Source organism: Mercurialis annua, linkage group LG4 (genome assembly GCF_937616625.2).
Source record: "Mercurialis annua linkage group LG4, ddMerAnnu1.2, whole genome shotgun sequence".
Taxonomy (NCBI): domain Eukaryota; kingdom Viridiplantae; phylum Streptophyta; class Magnoliopsida; order Malpighiales; family Euphorbiaceae; genus Mercurialis; species Mercurialis annua.
This window is the reverse complement of record NC_065573.1, coordinates 25,537,518-25,555,745: the sequence shown is the minus strand read 5'-3', so window position 1 is coordinate 25,555,745 and position 18,228 is coordinate 25,537,518. Positions and strand designations below refer to the sequence as shown.

At 31.3% G+C, this 18,228-nt stretch overlaps 3 protein-coding genes and 1 long non-coding RNA gene across 5 annotated transcripts; 2 read left to right on the top strand and 2 right to left on the bottom strand.

Moving 5' to 3' along the window:
• Window positions 1-194: 194 nt before the first annotated feature.
• Window positions 195-930, top strand: LOC126679039 (ADP-ribosylation factor-like). Its single transcript, XM_050373974.2, has one exon. It carries the CDS (start codon window positions 244-246, stop codon window positions 787-789), a length of 546 nt encoding a protein of 181 aa, XP_050229931.1. The 5' UTR covers window positions 195-243; the 3' UTR covers window positions 790-930.
• Window positions 931-2,050: 1,120 nt separating this feature from the next.
• On the top strand, window positions 2,051-5,402 carry LOC126678889 (uncharacterized). Its single transcript, XR_007640761.2, has 3 exons — window positions 2,051-2,142; window positions 4,146-4,261; window positions 4,975-5,402. It is a non-coding gene; the product is annotated as an uncharacterized LOC126678889 (long non-coding RNA).
• A 4,851-nt stretch (window positions 5,403-10,253) lies between these two features.
• LOC126677846 (uncharacterized) lies at window positions 10,254-12,417 on the bottom strand. The gene is made up of 6 exons (XM_050372650.2): window positions 11,938-12,417; window positions 11,600-11,697; window positions 11,441-11,512; window positions 11,079-11,203; window positions 10,747-10,819; window positions 10,254-10,627 (listed from the first exon to the last, which is right to left on the bottom strand). Exons 1-6 carry the CDS (start codon window positions 12,221-12,223, stop codon window positions 10,523-10,525), a joined length of 759 nt encoding a protein of 252 aa, XP_050228607.1. The 5' UTR covers window positions 12,224-12,417; the 3' UTR covers window positions 10,254-10,522.
• A 271-nt stretch (window positions 12,418-12,688) lies between these two features.
• LOC126677845 (protein PTST homolog 3, chloroplastic) lies at window positions 12,689-17,990 on the bottom strand. Of its 2 annotated transcripts, none has more exons than XM_050372648.2 (11): window positions 17,685-17,990; window positions 17,459-17,578; window positions 16,470-17,233; window positions 16,122-16,333; window positions 15,968-16,018; window positions 15,816-15,869; window positions 15,530-15,649; window positions 14,825-14,949; window positions 13,980-14,031; window positions 13,563-13,715; window positions 12,689-13,039 (listed from the first exon to the last, which is right to left on the bottom strand). In XM_050372648.2, exons 1-10 carry the CDS (start codon window positions 17,834-17,836, stop codon window positions 13,617-13,619), a joined length of 1,749 nt encoding a protein of 582 aa, XP_050228605.1. In that variant the 5' UTR covers window positions 17,837-17,990; the 3' UTR covers window positions 12,689-13,039; window positions 13,563-13,616. The 2 variants fall into 2 exon arrangements, with proteins under 2 accessions (XP_050228605.1, XP_050228604.1); XM_050372647.2 differs by having other exon boundaries at window positions 16,122-16,354; window positions 17,685-17,987.
• Between the last annotated feature and the right edge of the window lie 238 nt (window positions 17,991-18,228).

Here is an 18,228-nt window from a genome sequence, read left to right as displayed (position 1 = left end):
TTATATTAGTATAAAAAAATCATCTGATTCTTTTTATTAATAAAAAAAATAAAAATTCAGACATCGAAATATAAAATTTCAAAAAAAAAACTAATACAGCTATAATAATTTATTTTAAAATACTTTTTTCAATCTCGTAAACAGAAACAAAATGAATATATTTTTTCCATAAAAATAAGCAAAAGCCAGTGTATTTGAATTGTTTTGGATCGTTGAAATCGAATCAGATCAAATCGAGAGATCATGGGGCTTAGTTTTACGAAGCTGTTCAGCAGGCTGTTTGCTAAAAGGGAAATGAGAATTCTGATGGTGGGTTTGGATGCAGCTGGTAAAACCACTATTTTGTACAAGCTCAAGCTTGGTGAAATTGTCACCACTATCCCTACCATTGGATTCAATGTGGAGACTGTGGAATATAAGAACATCAGCTTCACAGTTTGGGATGTTGGAGGTCAAGACAAGATTCGTCCTTTATGGAGGCATTACTTCCAGAACACTCAAGGCCTCATATTTGTGGTGGATAGTAATGACAGGGATCGTGTTGTTGAGGCAAGGGATGAGTTGCATAGAATGTTGAATGAGGATGAACTGAGAGATGCTGTCTTGCTTGTATTTGCAAACAAACAAGATCTTCCCAACGCAATGAATGCTGCAGAAATAACTGACAAGCTCGGGCTTAACTCTCTTCGTCAACGCCACTGGTACATCCAGAGTACTTGTGCAACATCCGGAGAGGGCCTTTATGAGGGGCTGGATTGGTTGTCTAACAACATTGCTAGCAAGGCTTGAGAAAAAACTCGAAGATTTTGGTGTGCATTTCTGGGAAGCCAAGTTCACGTTTTGTTCGGAGAGATTGCGATTGTAATAGCAGAATGTTGATTTAGATATGCATAAAATACAATATGGATGTGTGCAATCTGTCTTTAGCTAGTAAGTAAATCTTGAAAACATAGTTATGAATGACTATAATGCTTTGTTTGAAAAAAAAAGTGTACACAAAAATTTGAAATTATATATTTTTTTTATTTCTTTTTTTACCAAACTCTGTCAACTACAACTCTCACCATCGCTTGGTATATTTTTTTTATGAATTGAATTATATTAAAGACCACGAGAAATGGCCAAAAATAACCGATATAAACTTAAGCTATTTTTTTTTAGGTTTAATGACATATTTTAAATTTTAAGATAAAGATTTAGAATTTAGAGAAAAGAACACATAAAATTTAGAGTATTTTGAATTACAAATCGATTCTATTTCGCAATTCAATTAAATATTGAGATTTGCTATAATTCATTAATAGAGATGTTTTAAATTTAACACCTAACTAATACAATACATGTTTTTTTAGAGCTAAACATAAACTCACAAAGTGATTTTTAAAGACTAATCACACATCTATAAACACTAATGATAAAAAAATTGATATCAACAATAAAAAAAACAATCAATTAATTAATGATGTACAATAAATGAAAAAGACAATAGAATTGAATGCTTATATGTAATACCCAGAAAATTTAAGGATATAATTTTAAAAGATCGGACGGTGAGATTAGTCCCGTTGACTTTTAGGCCGGGAATAGAAAAGTTAATTTGACAATTTAAGGCTTTAATCGAGTCAAATTGTGTGAATTATGTGATTACGTGTTAGAAATAAATTGCATGCTATTTGTTATGTGCAGTGGCATTTTCGTAAATAAATGCAAAGTATTTTAAAATGAGTTTTTTTAAAATATTTTAAAATGGGTTAAATATGAAATTTGACTTTTTAAGGTAAAATAATATTTAAGAATGCATCGGAAATAGTTTTTAAGAAAATATTTTATTTATATTAAAAACCGTCAAAATAGTTGTTAATAAATAAAATTAAATAAAAATGAAAACAATTTGTGCAGAGACAAAATTAATAAAAAGGGTTGTAGAGATTGGACACATGGCCTTACATGTGTCATTCTTACCTACAAACTTAACTCCCAAGTTTGCATGTGATATTACTTTATTTTTATTACCAAAAATAGCAAAACATTTTTATTACTAAAAAGTAACTCTCCTTCTTCTCCATTTTTCTCTCTAAAACCGTACCCACCCACACTACCACCTTCAACTCCATTTTTCTTCACTTTTGAACCAAACTAAAGGTAAATTACTTGTTTATAATATTTATTAAACATGAATGAAGCTTTTATGTGGTGTTTATTTCGAATTTGTGTGGGTAATAATTTTGAAGTTTAAAAATTCGGAATTTTCTATAGATTATAGTTTTAAAAGATGATTAAGTTAATGGGTTTTATTTATTTTAAGTTTTGATTCGTATATTTATATGGAATGATTTTAAAAGCTTCAAAACTTATACTTTTCTTTAATTTATGACTTTAATGGATGATTAAACTATTGGGTATTTGTTATTTTTGAGTTTTGGTGCTTAAATCAAAGTGTTGAGTTTTGGGTGTTCTTGAAACAAAGTTTTGATTTTTAAATTGATAAAAATCCGAAAATTCCATGGAGTGTTCTTATATGAAATTTTGAGAATTTGAGTGTTCTTGAACTCTAGAGAAAAAGGTTAAAGATTTAATTATTTATTAAATCCGAAAATTATAAGAATAAAAATATGTGTTGGGTTTGTATGGATTGTTGGTTTTAAGCTAAAAGAAAATATATTTTTATAAGAAATAAATTAAATCCGAAAATTTTATGGGTGTTTTATGGTTTAATGTGGGTGATTTTTCTAAGTTCAAAATGTTTGATTTTTATCTCAAATATAGACTTCTAAGAATGATCAAAGACATGGGTTGAATTTATTTTAAAATTATGGTGAATTTTTCAAAGGTCTATGCTTTAAAAATGTGAAATAAATCCTTTGAATTTTCATGATTTAATTAAATCCGAAAATTACATGTATAATATAGATATGAGTTTTGATAATTTAGAGTTAAAAATAACATGTTAGTATTGTTGCTAAAATTTCCATGTAATATGATTTTTATTTGGAATTTTTACATGCTAAAGTTGATTTTATTTATGGAAGTATGTTATATGATAAATTGTTAGAATTTTGTACATGCAACGTGGATTTATGGTTATATGGATTATTTGAGAGATACAAAGAAAAAAAATGAAAAGTCTTGTATGATTGTTTATGTTAAAAGTGGTTAAGTGGTGATATTGCATGTTAAAAATATTTAACATGACTATATGATTGATTGGTTAAATGATTGTTGATTATGTGTTATTATGGTATCTTTTGATCTTAGTCAGTAGAAATTCAAGTGTGTTATGTGGTTAATTTCATAGATTATTGAAATGTACATTTGATTGATTTTTAAGTAAAAATGGGCGGTAGAAAATGAGACTTGACCGAGGCCGAGAGGGGCCGAAGCCAAAAATCGGAAGGATAATTCCCGATATGGATATTGAACGGATGTTGATTTTGGACTTTAATTCTAAAAGATAGAATTTGTTAATTGGTCTAAAATTGGAGGAAGAAGGAAAATAAGAAATTTAAATAAATAATAAAAGTGAGTATATTTATATTACTTTATTTTAAAGTATATGAAAATAGAGTTTTGAAATTTTGGGCTAATGTGATAAGAGTTTTTATATAATGGGCTTGTTGAGAAATGAATCCAAAAGTCTAAAAGAGTAAGAATTAAAGAGTTAGAATGGTTAAAGCCTAATTAAATTAGATTAGCAATTTATTAAAGAATAAGATATTGAGCTAGAAATAGAACGGAGTAATGAGAACCCGAGAGTGGAAGTAAACCCGAATTTTAATAATTAAAATATTATTAATTAGTTCGGTAATTAATGGATAAGGGCAATGTGATAAAAGAAAAATAATTATTTGTGAATAATTATGAAAGGCCATAGATGAGGAATGAACCTTGAATTTATTTCAAGTGTTTTCCTGAATCGAACCCGAGAGAGTAGGTTCGTAATTCTCGAAGAGTCGAGAATGAGAAGGAATTGTGAATCGGTTACGTTGAAATAACGACCGAAAAGGATAGTGTTTTGTGAAAAGTTTTTAATGTGATGATTGTTTGTATACGATATGATATTGTGTTTATGTGGCTACGTGTTTAGAGGTCGGTAATAGATTTAGAATTCTATTTTGAAATCGACTTAACACGATTCCTGAATATAGATGTGACGGAAAGTCAACTATTGACGGATCAAATTGAAGGAGCACCGGTTGGAATAGACCGAGTGGCTAATAGTGGATCATCGTGGCGTATTTAATTATTTATGGAGCGACAGTCTGTGAGTTTGCATTATTACATGCATACATTAAAGTAATAAAATTATTATTATTATTACTTTAATGTGGAAATTAATGTCATAAAGCATTTTAAATATATCGTATATTTATTTTGAGTAAATAAAATTATTATGGAATGAGTCTATGAAATGTGCCATCCTATTGGGCTCTAATAGAACTATGTGATCACTAGTTATTGCATGCATATTTATTTTTATGTAAAGTGGAATGGCTGTGTGAATCTAGACGACGGTCTAGAAGTCTGAGACGACGGTCCAGACATTGCGGGAGAGCTTCTAAGACGACGGTCTAGAACCCCGAACAAGTTAACGGCGATGGAACGATAGAGTTCGGCCGATTGATTTAAGAACTAACGACGTCATGGAGCATTAAATGTTATCGGTCGTTGAGTTCGTGAGAAAAGTTGGAAACAGTCTAAAGAAAGGTTTAGAACTGTAAATGATAGTGGAAAATAAACTAAAGTCGAGCGAATGTACGGGTTCAGCCGACTAGTTTATGAATCTCAGTCTGAAAGAAGACTTAGAGGAAAATGGATTAGAAATGGCATTGCATTTGAAATTTTACGTTTCTGTGACTAAACCGGTAGTAAATATCTTAATATTCCCATTTTATAACGTGTTAAATTATTTAATGTGTGTTTGTAAATTGTGAACTCACCAGTATATCTGACCCACGTTGTGGAACTATTTTTCAGGAATATTGCCTGTGTTTGGACGAGATTTCATCTTTTTGATTCTTGAAGTCTTCGTTTTGCGTATATGGTAATTGGTCTTATTTTGATCTGTAGAGCTGCAGTAGAATAGATAGACAGACGCCTTAGCATGTCAGTATTTGCGATGTTTGCCACGTATGAACTCTGTTTTGTTTTCATCGCACGATTATAATATATTTTAACGACATGCATTAAGGTATTGGAAATAGTTGCAACCCGGGTACACGGTAGTACCGGGAGTTTTGAGATACAGTGTAAAGAAAACTGTACGCAACTATGTTATGTGTATAATGTGGGGCCCAGCGTGGCTATATGCATGATTGCATGTTATCGGTTTTGTAAAAGACGGTATTCGAGGAATACGCGTTAAAACGATAACCAGTAATTGAAAAGTAACGGTTTTAATTTAATGAATGTGTTTGCATAATGAAATGCATTTAAATCCATAATGAAATGGTCTGCATAGTGAAATGCAGTTATCACCATAATGAGATGGTGTGTGCATAATGAGATGCATTATTAACCCTAGTGAAGTGGGTATGAAATTTGAATACATTAATTAAATAGGAAATTAATTGTAAAGTTTCATCATGATTTTATCGGAACGTTTTTAAACGGAGATTTTAAAATGTTCGAAAATATGTTTTGAATTCCGCGAAAAATTTGAAGTGATTTTTAAAGTGTTTTTAAGGCTTGCTACGGGTTTCGGAGCAACCACTTTCATTCCCTAGCGCCGGTCTCGACGCCGAGAATCGGGTCGTGACATTATACTTGTTGTTTTTAGAGTGTCTAACCACGAAGTGATTGAGGGGAATCTATAACTCCAACAACTCTCTTCTAAATTTTCCAAGAGAAGACTTAACTTTTGCTGAAAACAGTTGTGTCACGCCTGCAACATATCTTCTGGTCAAGTGTGCCAATCAACCTGAGCCATGTGTCTTATCCTTTAGGGGGTTTGAATATAACTGTTGGACCTCCGATGGCTCTCTATGTCAAACTCGTGACATAGCCTCATCGCCCCGCAATTTTTATCCTTTTTTAATTGTGTAACAAGTCAACATGTCACGCTCGTGATACGATATTATCGCACCTCGCGCCCCAAATGTCACGGGTGCGGAATTTTCACTGGAATGAAAAAATATGGACTTTTCGATTCTCGCTAGAAACCTTTAAATCGATCCATGAAAGTTTTGGTAGGATTCTATACACGAATAAATAATATTAAAACCTCTAAATTGATTGTCAAAGTCAAATTTAGAGAGATCAAAAGAATTTGATCTAATAATTTTCCCTTTTTAATTTTAACAATCAATTTACTCAAATTGCTAAATTTAAAACAGTTCAAATGAATTTTAACTCCCCCTAACTTTATGCACAATAACTAACAATAATATTTAAAACATGAAGCAATAAAAAATATAAGCATTTAGACATTTAGTAGAATTTGCAATTTTGAGAGAAATTTAAAACAAAAACAAATATTTTTCTTTCTCTGTCAAAAACAAAAGGACTTAATTATAGCTAAAAGAATACCAAATGAAATGACAAAATATATAAAATAAATATAATTTTTGATTATTGCAAAAAAAAAAAAAAAACAAAGGCAAACTATCATTACTAATAGAACAAGAGGAAAATACAAAACGTTAAGATAAACATTAAACACACAACACATGTATTCCACAACTAGTAAAAATACAAGGTATTTTTGGCTAAAAATGTAAAATTTTAATTGAAAAAAAAGGATGGAAATGCAAAGCAAAGTCTTCGATCTTAATCACTTTCGGTTTCTTCCACCTCATCTTCATCATCATATCCATCATATATGGAAGATGGATACGATGGATACAATTTTGAGAAAATTAAGGAATATATTGTATTTTAAAAAATAATAGTAAATTATACCTTAATAAGAAAAAGATAGAAAAAATACTTCACCTTTTTAATACTTTTATTTTTTTACTCTAAAGTCTTTTTTTATTATAAAAATACTTATTTTTTACTCTAAGCATTTTAATATTACTCTCTTTTTTATTTTCCAGATTTTTTTCTCACTTTCTCTCTCTCTCTTCTTCTTCTTTTCCATTTTTTTTTCTTCTTCTTCTTCTTCTCCATTTTTTTCTTCTTCTTCTTCTTCATTTTTTTTTTATCACACCGCCGCTGTTTCTTCAACGATCCATTATTACTCCGCCTTCGCTTCGTCTTCACTCCGCCGTCGATTCGCCATTCTTCCATATTTTAGCGATTTTTTTCTTAAATCGTGGTGATTATTACGATTATTTTAACTCTCAGATCTTAAAAAATTATTCTTGAATTTCTTCAGTTTAAGATCTGAAAATCTGCATTAAAAATAATTTTATGATGGAAAAAATGATTTTCTGCAGAAAACAACGTCTGATTATCATATCGTTATCACTATGACGTTATCATATCGTTATCATAACACTGCAGCGAAAAACAATTTTTTTATCAAGGAAAGTGCTTGATTATCATTTCGGTATCATTAACGTTAGCATATCTATATCATTAACGTTATCATATCAATATCATAATAGTATACGGTTATGATAATAATATGATAAGATTATGATAATAGTATGATAAAGTTATAATATAGTTATGATAAAGTACGTCATGATAATGTTATGATAATATTTTTTGATACTATTATGATAAAGTATATTGTGATAATGTTATGATAAGTTTATGATAAAAGGTTACGATATAGTTATGATAAAAGTACGTCATGATAATATTATGATAATAATATGATATAGTTATGATAAAAGATAAATAACGTTATGATAACAGTATGATAAATTTGATGATAATAATATGATACCGTTTGATAATAATATGATAAGGTATAATAAAATATTATGATAAAATTATGATAAAGTACGTTATGATAATGTTATAATAATATACTATTATGATAAAGTAGGTCATGATAATGTTATGATAAAGTACGTCATGATAATGTTATGATAATATAGTGTTATGACAAAGTACGTCATGACAATGTTATGATAGCAGTATGATAATCAAATATTATTTTTTATAGAATTTTTTTTATTTTCTGCAGTATTATGATAACGACATGATAATGTCGTGATAATGATATGATAATCAGACGCTGTTTTTCCGCAGAAAATCGTTTTTTTTTTTGCAGAAAATTATTTTTTTCAGATGAAAATCGTTTTTTCTACAAATTTTTAGATCTGGAACTGAAAAATTGTAAGATTGATATTTTTTAGATTTGTAAGTTAAAATAAACCATAAAAATTACAGAATCGATAATTAAATTTCAAATAATATTGGAACGACGGTAATACAACGGTAATACGACGGCGGAGCGATGGCGGAGAGACGACGAAGGTGATGGTGGAGCGATGACGGAGGTGATGGCGGAGAAATAATGAAGAAGGAGGGAACAAAAATGGAGAAAAAAGAACCACATAAAAAATAGGGGGGGGGGGGGGAGAGAGAGAGAGAGAGAGAGCTGTTATAGTAAAATTCTGAATATTTTGACATGAAAAGTATAAAAGTAATTAAACAAAAATCTTGAGGTATTTTTAATATCTTTTCAACACTGAGGTAGTATTTTCTATTATTCTTTTATTTTAGGTAAACACCTAATAAACCCTACAATTTTGCATATAGCCTATGTCAAGTTCCATCCGACCAAAACGAGTCTTCAAATTGATGAATCTATTCACACACGTCTCAAAATTATCCATCCTTCCAAACATACGCATTTTGGCTATACTGAGTGAAATTGATCCGTTGGTTGATCACTTTGTAAAAAACAATAGGTTTACATTTAATTTACATGTTTCTCTATACATTATTAGAGAGTATATACATATTGACAGAGAGTGAAAGGTCTTGGATTTGAATTCCACTGAGAGAAAAATTGTGCTTTAAAAAAAAAATCTAATCAATACAGTTGACCGATTGACCACCGCGGTTGATCTACTATTGACCGGCCCGTTAGCCACCATCCTTCGGCCGGTTAGACCATCACCAATTGGTCAGACTATTTTTGGTCCAACCGCCACCTAATTTCTTTCTCATTAATCCTTGATAATGGGTAAAGTAGGATTAAATATATTTTAAAATATAAATGAAAACTTTTAAAATCAATTGAAAAATTTCTGAACACTTTTTGTTTTTGAGTCGCTAACACTTTTTGTTTTTGAGTCGCACTTTTTGTTTTTGAGTCGCTAACGTATAGTTTTATAAATTTAAAAAAATTATTCGAAAGAAAAGGGGATAGATGAAGTAAAGAGTTTTTTTTTAATGAAAACTGAAGAATTTCTAACGAAGAAGAAAACAAGGAGTTTTTTTTGGTACAAGATTCATGAGGTTTTCTGAATGGGTCTCAACAATGAGACGATACTTTTAGACCTTTCACATTCAGACTAATTCCCACTCGAACTGTGTAGGTTCCTTGCGCGAGGTAAATTTAGACCCCAAATTTTAAACGGTTGCATGTATAAGTATAGTTCGAACCCGCGACCTCACTTAAGACAAAATAGTGTCTTATCAACTCATCTGCGCCTTGGGATTGAAAGTAAGGAGTTTTTAACGAATAATAAACAGGGTTAATGCCATAAAAATTCACAAACTTTACACGTTTTTTCATTTTAATCACGCCGTATAAAAATCGTCATTTACATACACGAACTACCAATTATTTTCAAATTCATACACTGTTCAAAAATCCGGTAAAAATTGATGAGCTGACAATCGGATAGTGACATGTCATAACGAACGAGATAGTGACATGTTAGCAAGTTTTGCCAAATTTTTATACGGTATATGGATTTGAATTTTTTTTGATAATTGGTGTATGAAAGTGATGATTTTTAAACGACGTTATTAAAATGCGAAAACGTGTAAAATTAGTAAATTTTTATGACATTAACCCTAATAAAACTATAAAAATATTATTATGGTAAAACTATAGTTTGACAATGAATTTTAAAATTTAGTATATATGTTACACTTGATTTCAAATTGAATATAACATATGCTAAATTTAGCACAAAATCTAACATTTGCATTTAAGTGAAATTTAAAGATTAAATGTTAAATTATAGATTTGACAACATATTTTAGGATTGCATTTCAAATACTCTTACATTCTTCTTTCAAAAGAATAAAAATACACATAGCGAAACCAATTAAAAAAATGTCCAGGACTTGTATATGTATAAATTAACATGATTAGTAAATAAGAGTGTGCATTCGTATAATTGAATCAAATCAAACTTTTATTCTTTTAGAACATAACCAAACTACATTAGTAAAATTTCAATCTTTTTTTCTTAAAACTAAATCGAACTAAAATTGTAGCCTCAGTTAATTTTTCGATACGGTTTGTACCAAAACGCAACTGAATTTTTTTATTTTTAAAATAAAATAAAACAAAAAGTTGAACTGTTTTTATAATTTCAAACTGAAGCGAACATAATTTATTTGTTCGATTCAGTTATCGGATTGATTCAATTTTTGAACACTCTTATTAGTAACTGAAACCAAGTTGAAGTCCAAGAGCAGCATGGACAAGAAAAAGTGTCATGATGCCACTGCCCAATATCCCATGAACATTTCTCAATCCTGGGTTTTCCTGTATATCATCATTAAAAAAAAATACTATTTCAATACAGATAAGCAATAACATATAATAAAGTAATATATAGTAAAGTTAATTAGTTGCTGATTTCGTTGATTAGGAGCTCATATTACCTTAAATAATGTTGGTAAAACTGCCTGTATGGTCAATAGAGTTAGGCCAATAACACCAGTAACAGCATGAGGACTGCACATATATTATCAACATTTTGTTAGTCCATAAATATATAAATAGTCTTCTTTTTATTGATTTAAGGTGATAAATTCTCATTTAATTAGTCCGATGTGTTCGTATAAAGACTCGAAACTGAGATTATCAATCAAAAGATCGGTAGGTTTGTAATCTTTATTAATTTTAAAATACTTTTTACCACCAACTTAAATTATACTAATATAATGGGAGGAAAACATTATAATTTAATCTAGAAGAATTTATATAAGTATACCTCTCAAGGATTGGTTTATCAGAAGTAAGTAAAGATATTATTCCACCAGTTGCTCCAAGAGCAAAGAAGAAAAACATTCCTCCTAAAAGCTTTGGATGCAAGTCTTTAGCCATAGCCTTCTCCTCCTGAGTGCATACATACAACATATCAAGGTATGACTAAACCGATGACGAAAATTTCTTATCTAGACCGGATTCATATTTTATTTATGGATCCAATCAATCATATGTTAGAAAATAAGATTTGAGGAAAAAGAAAATAAGAATATTGAATCTATGAATAAAGCATGAACCCGGTCCAGATAAGAATTTCACCAATATAATCAAGATGGACATTTGAAAAATATTATGCAATGATCTTACCATATTATCAGAAAATTTGATTTTAAATCCAAGGTATGTTCCATAGCCACCCATGGCAAATAGCACAACAGCCTAAACCAAATAAGTTTAGAAATTATTTAGAACAAAAGCATTGGACATGAATTAGTTGACTAGAAAAAGAAGTATAGATGATGGTACCATGTTGCCAGGATGACCCCAATGCACTAACCAGTCAGGAAGATTGAATGATTTCACAAGCTCAACGAAAGGTCCGAAGAGAGACCTCACTGTCCCAGCTGAAATTCAATTTTTCAATCTTGTTACATTTATTTACTAAACAATGACCAGTAAAGATGGCAGCGCGGCGGAATCAGAAAATCAAAATGGCTGATGCTGACTAAACAAGATCTAAACGAATGCACACTCCTAAAATTACAGCAATAGTGATTATGAAACTAATGCTGCAGAAGCTACTTTAAAGACTAAAAAAAGCAAAATAAAATAAAATATAGAAGAATGTGAATATATATGTTTACCTCCGGGAAGAGCAGCAACAACTAGCAGCGGTAAAGGAGTGAAAGAGTACAACAATGTCTCTGTAGGCAGCTCCTCCACATGTTCCGCAGCTTCTTCGTCAACCTCCGGATAGTCGGGTTTCTTGATTGCAAGAGATGGAAACATACATTTTCTCCTTGTAGAAGCAGACACTGCCTCATTTAATGGTGTTTTGAATAGAGTTGGAGTAGGCTGAGAGTAAGCAGGAAATGATGAGAATAGGGACTTGTTTAGAGAAGGAGATAAAGCTGCATTCACCATAGCCATGATTATAAGATATTTGTTTGAATATTTGAGGAGAAGATGGTAAAATTTCTCTAGAAGAAGAGAGAAATTTCTGGGATAAAAGAGAAGAGGTTACAGAGATGGGCAAAGAAAAGGTTATGATTTAGACACGACTGTGGTCTCCACACGCCCAACAAGCTTCACAATTGAGACTAACATTTTAAAATCTAGTACACTATAACACACCTATTCATTTTGTATACGTGATATAATAAAAAAATTCATTAGATTTAAAGTCTCGGATTAATATTCTCACTTTTTATAAAATTTATCTGTGTTTCGATTTCTTTTATATCATTACATTTACGCTACAAAATACAATATTATATTCAATAGTTTAATAAATATGCACATTCTTCCATCAACAACTGACAATGATCTACTTAAAAGAAAAGCAAGTAGCTAAAATAGTGAATACAAATCAAATCAAGAGTTCCAAAGAAGGCCTTCCATTCTAAATCTCTGCTAAATTGATTATTGCTCAATCTAAATTTATATCAGTGTCAACTATACATACATGAAACAACTCCTTTTCTTATTAAGCAACTTCAATTTCTCCTAAGAAATTTCCTAAAAAAAAAATCTAAATTAGTTCCTCTACGTTCTCTAGAACGGGAAACACAACTCAAATTTATACAGAAAATCGATGAAAGCTTTGTACACGACAGGGCTAAGAGCCTACAATCCCTAATTTTCATGGTAGAATCTTGCATAAGTTACCATGTTCCGTATACAGGTCCCAAATTTAACCTCTTTCGCCCATCTGATGTTATCAAAACATGAACTGATCAAAGTGTTCTGCAATGCAAACAAGAACCAAATATAAGTGATAAGTGAGTATTATGCAAAACAAGAACCCAAACATTCCAAAATGAGAGCAGACGCTATTAACATATTTCGTCTTAATAAGTGTCTGGAAAAAAGAAATAATTTAACCCAAAATCCAACTTGAAAATAGAAGTAATTCAAACGAAATCCAACTTAAAATATGACGCTAAAACTACCCTGGTTGTGAAAAATTAAAATCTCAAGCAGCAAAAATTAGCTGAAACATGCAAACATAGACGCAGTAGTTTCCAGAAATGCAATACTAAGGTGCATGAATGTTCTATAAAATTTCAAGCCATGTATTCTAAGTAATCATGTAGTAGGGGACCAGCATCGTCTAACTGTAATTGAGCCTTCAGAAAAAATGCTCCGATCTCACAGTTAAAGGTCTAATACACAGTTCTAGTCTGTTGACCTATCCTGACAGGCTCACAATTCCTGTATTGATGTTAAAATTAGTTGAGGGTTTCTGAGAAGTAAATATTTCGTTTACCTTTGAAGATCAATTAGATCGTCTTCCAAAAGTAAAGTATGCTGTGATACACATTCATCCAACAACTCGGAGAATATTGTTCGAAAATCCACCCCTGGTAACCACCTCTCCTTGAGGATCAATCGTCCAATGGCCGTCAACAATGAATTTTATCTACAATAACAAAGTGTGAAGTTAGATAATAGAAGCAAAAGGTGAATAGGAATTCTTTAACTAATTTTTGAGCTCTGCTCTTTCAGCAACAGTCGGCCAATATTTTAGAGAAAGTTAAATGATTTTATTAACTCTAAAAAACAATCAGTAGGTAATAGGTCAAACACCAATATCATAATATTTTTTTTTCATTCAGTTGAACATCTAGAGTCTAGAGACGGTGTTGTGGCATTAAAAGTTGGCAGAAGATACCGATGATCATACCTCATACACACCAGGATATAGCCACAGCATTGTTGACCAAAGTTTGGATTTCCTGCAAAAAAGTGCCATTATTTTAAGTTCATTATTTGAGGGAGTTCGAAGAAAAATGAGAGGAAAAGAGATGAAGACAGGGTTATGACATTTGAAATTATCCTAGAAGAGGGACCAAGAGCTTATATATTACGTGGAGCAAGATTTCTAAATAAGTCCTTAGACTTCTAGAATTATTTCTCTATATACAACCTTAGAATGAAATTTGAGTTTGATAAAGTCAAAGATTTCTGCAATTAGAATTGTGTTGATTCAATTCTCTTTCTTTTTCCCTTTGGTGCGATTCCTAAATCTAGGTGCAATTCCTAGAAAAACTAGTTATTCTTTCTTTATTTTCTCTTAATTTCCAGACTTCAGATCCTATTTTTCAAGTTTGGTTCTGGTGATTTCTACTTATAATTAGCTAGACCTCTGAAATCTGTCCTACATCACTGGTTCAGCTCAATGTATAACTAATATGGGTCACTTAGGCCATATGAATCTATTTACATAAATGTTATGCTCTAAATAAGAACCAAATGGAAAATCAAATTCTGCTAATATTCTGCAACAACAGCAACTTGATAAAATCTAATGGTAGCCATATATGTTTATTAGTGACAGTGTTTCAATGAATGAAAGAAGTAGGGTATTTAAAAAGAGAATAGTAAAAAGCACTTTGCTTAATGAAAGATAACAAGTTATTTTCAGGAACGCAGGTAAGTGAAAACTAAACACCTTAAAATCCAATATTTAACTAGTAAAATGTTGCAATTTTGTAGACAAATCATAATAAACATAAAGATATAAACAACCTTGACCGAGAATGATCTATAATGCTAGAAGATGTCTTAGGATCCAGTTTAATATTGTGGTGCCAACCATTGAAACTGCCCGCCACTTCCACAATTTCAGCATCCCCGTTGTATTGAATCTCGACCTAATACAATGAGACACTGAATCAACAATAAGGTACTGAAACCAGATTATGGAATAGCATGGTATGGAATAGCTATTCCATAAGGAATGGAATAGCCATTTTTTACTTTTTGGGAGGAATACTTATTCCTAAATCATGGAATAACAATTCTACAGAGTTACTATTCCATGAACCAAAGTAATAGCTTTTCTACATCGAATAGCTATTTTATTCAGGACCTATTCCATGAACCAAACATAGCCTAAATGTTTTTTAGAAACAAATCAATGAATAGTTGAATACAAAGAGAAAATTAGCATATCCTTTATTTTAATATCCTAATTATGGTCTAACATTTCTTTAATGCTGTAGAATATAAGTGATTTTTGGATTTAGGGGAGTAATTTTATTGACTGTTTTGACATTAACATCGAGAAAGAACAATTCCTCTAACTAGTAGTTTTTTCCTCGGAAAGTCAATATTTATCAAATCTCAAAGCATACAAGTTTTTCCAAATAAAAAACATTTGTTTCATGCTTTCAACAACCAAGATTTAACTGAATTAATTTGATATATAATTTAATGTATTCATAGTGTTACCTCTACTAGTCCATAAAGACTTTCTTCAGCAGCAAGCAGTTCAGCACCCTTTTCCGAGACAAGTTTTTGAGCTTTTCGAATTTCCATTTCAGCCTTGTTTTGTAAATCAGATAAAGCAAGCTAAAGACAACAAGACAATATCAAATTGATTAAGTTGTTGCAACACAGACTATATGTAGCAAAAAGAACCAAACAAACCGTATTGTGGCAAATGCAGTAATAACATCGGCAGTACAAATATCAACATTTTGAATATTTAATTGTCGAACCATGTTGCACTAGTTACCTTTTCCTTCTCAATTTGTTCCTTTAAAAGTGATAATTCCAACTCCTTTTGATGCTAAGCAAAAGATCAAACACATTAGCAATGAGCTTCATCATCTTAGAACTAGAGGACATACAGGTTTCAGGAAAATATATATATATATATATAGATACCAGCATAAATTTGAGACGACTAATCTCCGCTCCGTTCTCTCTTTTGCTTGTCTGTATCAGGGAAAAATGAAAACCAACAATTTAAACTAAAAAAAAAACAGCAATCAGTAGATAGTAATGTTTATAACAGTAACAGCCATAGCATTACACTAACCTCAACATCCAAATTCTTGTCAAGATCAGAACTGACTAGACTTTCAGATGGTAAATCATCATTCTTGGATATTGATATAATCCCAGGCCATGGAAAAGGAGCATCACTTCTGTTAACGGCATGTTTATTGTTCTCCTCAGAAAGGATTTTTGACTGAATCTCAATCTCATTCCCTTGTTCATTGGAACCCATGCTTTCTTCAGCACTCTCATCTAATATGCCATAGACATTATCTGATCATCAAGTATCTCCATATACTCAGCTTCAATTTTCAAAGTACCGAATAATAAATATCAAAACTTTCAATCACCTCGAAGGGGTGATGAAACAAGATTGTAATCAACTTACCCTCAACGGCATCCAAGTCTCCACTCTTAATGAACTTCGCTACCTTCTCTTCCAAAGATGAATTGGCTACTGGTTCAATAGGCAGGCAATTATTGCCATTGGCTTTGAAAGCTAGAACACCGCTACCATCATTGGTAGAATTTTCCATGTTTAATACTTCATTCCTAATTGAAATGTCTTGAACCATATCAGTTACCTTCTTATCCTGATCTTTTAATAAATTTACTGCCTTTTCCTCTAATGAGTGATCAACTAAAGATTCTACAGGCACACAGCTTTCAGAATTAGGATTGGAACCATAACCCCCATTCAAACTTCTATAAGAGTTATTCATAGCCAAAACTTCAGCTGAAAAGGATTTATCTTCAGACATGCTAGAGAACTCAAATTGTCCTACATTATCAGAGAACAATGGCAAGGAAATATCTTCATCACCATGTTTATCCTCGTCATCCAGATTTTCAATATTATATGTGGGCGATGAAGAAGTTATATCCCCATCCATACTTTTAATCTCATTTGGTAACACATTAACTAACGATTCTAACGGCATGCTACTGCATTCAGGAGTTATGACGTCATTACCAGAATCGTCCTGGATCGAAACTTCTGTAGCTAAAGAACTTTCATCAGTAGCACCTTCCACCTTCTCGTCTAACTTTCTCCCAACACTTGATCCATCAATTTCGGCTTCCATGAAATCCGAAAGCAGTTCTCTTATAAACTTGTATCCTCTCCGCCTCACAATGTGTGCAAGATCAATCCTATTAAAGATTTAAAAAGAAAAAACACAATAAAAAATCAAATTATAAAACTATCTCTTGAAGTAAACATGTCAGGTCCAAAGTTTTATTTCTCTTTTTCCAATTGAAAAATACAACAAAAGGATATCAGAACTGAAGATGTTACTGCCATTGGTATAAATTTACATTATTAGAAAACAGAGAACATGCAAGAAATGAAGTAAAAGAAGCAAGAAAAAAACAAACCTTCCATTATCAGAAAACTCCTTCATAGAGGGAACATGACCCTCAGGAAGTCCAACAGCAGCTACAAACTCCTTAATATCATTGCACAGCTCCGTGTTGCTCTTTACTTTTCTTCCTGCCCTATAAATCCACCATATCAATTCAACTAACAAGTTAAAAAAGGCAGAAATCAATAAATTTTGAGGGGAAAAACAAGAAGAAGAAGACAGCACGCAGGAACATGAACCTGGATTTGTTGGCCGAACAAATGCAAAAGTTGAAATCTTTTCGAGTTGGGTAGTGGTGGGTATTTGAGAAAATCTTGCATTCTTCATAATTTAAGAAAAGTTTACGGGAAGACAGATAAAGAAAGTGAGGGAATTGATAGAGAGTAGCCATGTGAGCGTTTTTGAGCAAGCATTTGGTGGGGAAGTTGAAGAGCTTAATTTGTGGGTATTTGTAATTGTGTAAAATGCTTTGTGTTTTGAAAGAAATTTGTGGATTAAAAAGAATAGGTATATACTTAACAGTTAATGCTAAAATTATCACCGTTAGGCTTTCAAAAACAAATGTAAAAAAAATTTATTACTGTCAGTGTCAGTGTCAGTGATGAGTGTGGACTAAATTTCCAGTTCTGCGCATAATAAGGTGGTGTTTCTATTTATTCTATTTACTTTAAAAAGAACAAGGACAAATATACCCCTAATGTTTGAAGTCATAAACAAATATACCTCTAATAAGTCTAAAAAAATACAAATAAACTCCTAACAACGTCTTTTGAAAAGCGCAAA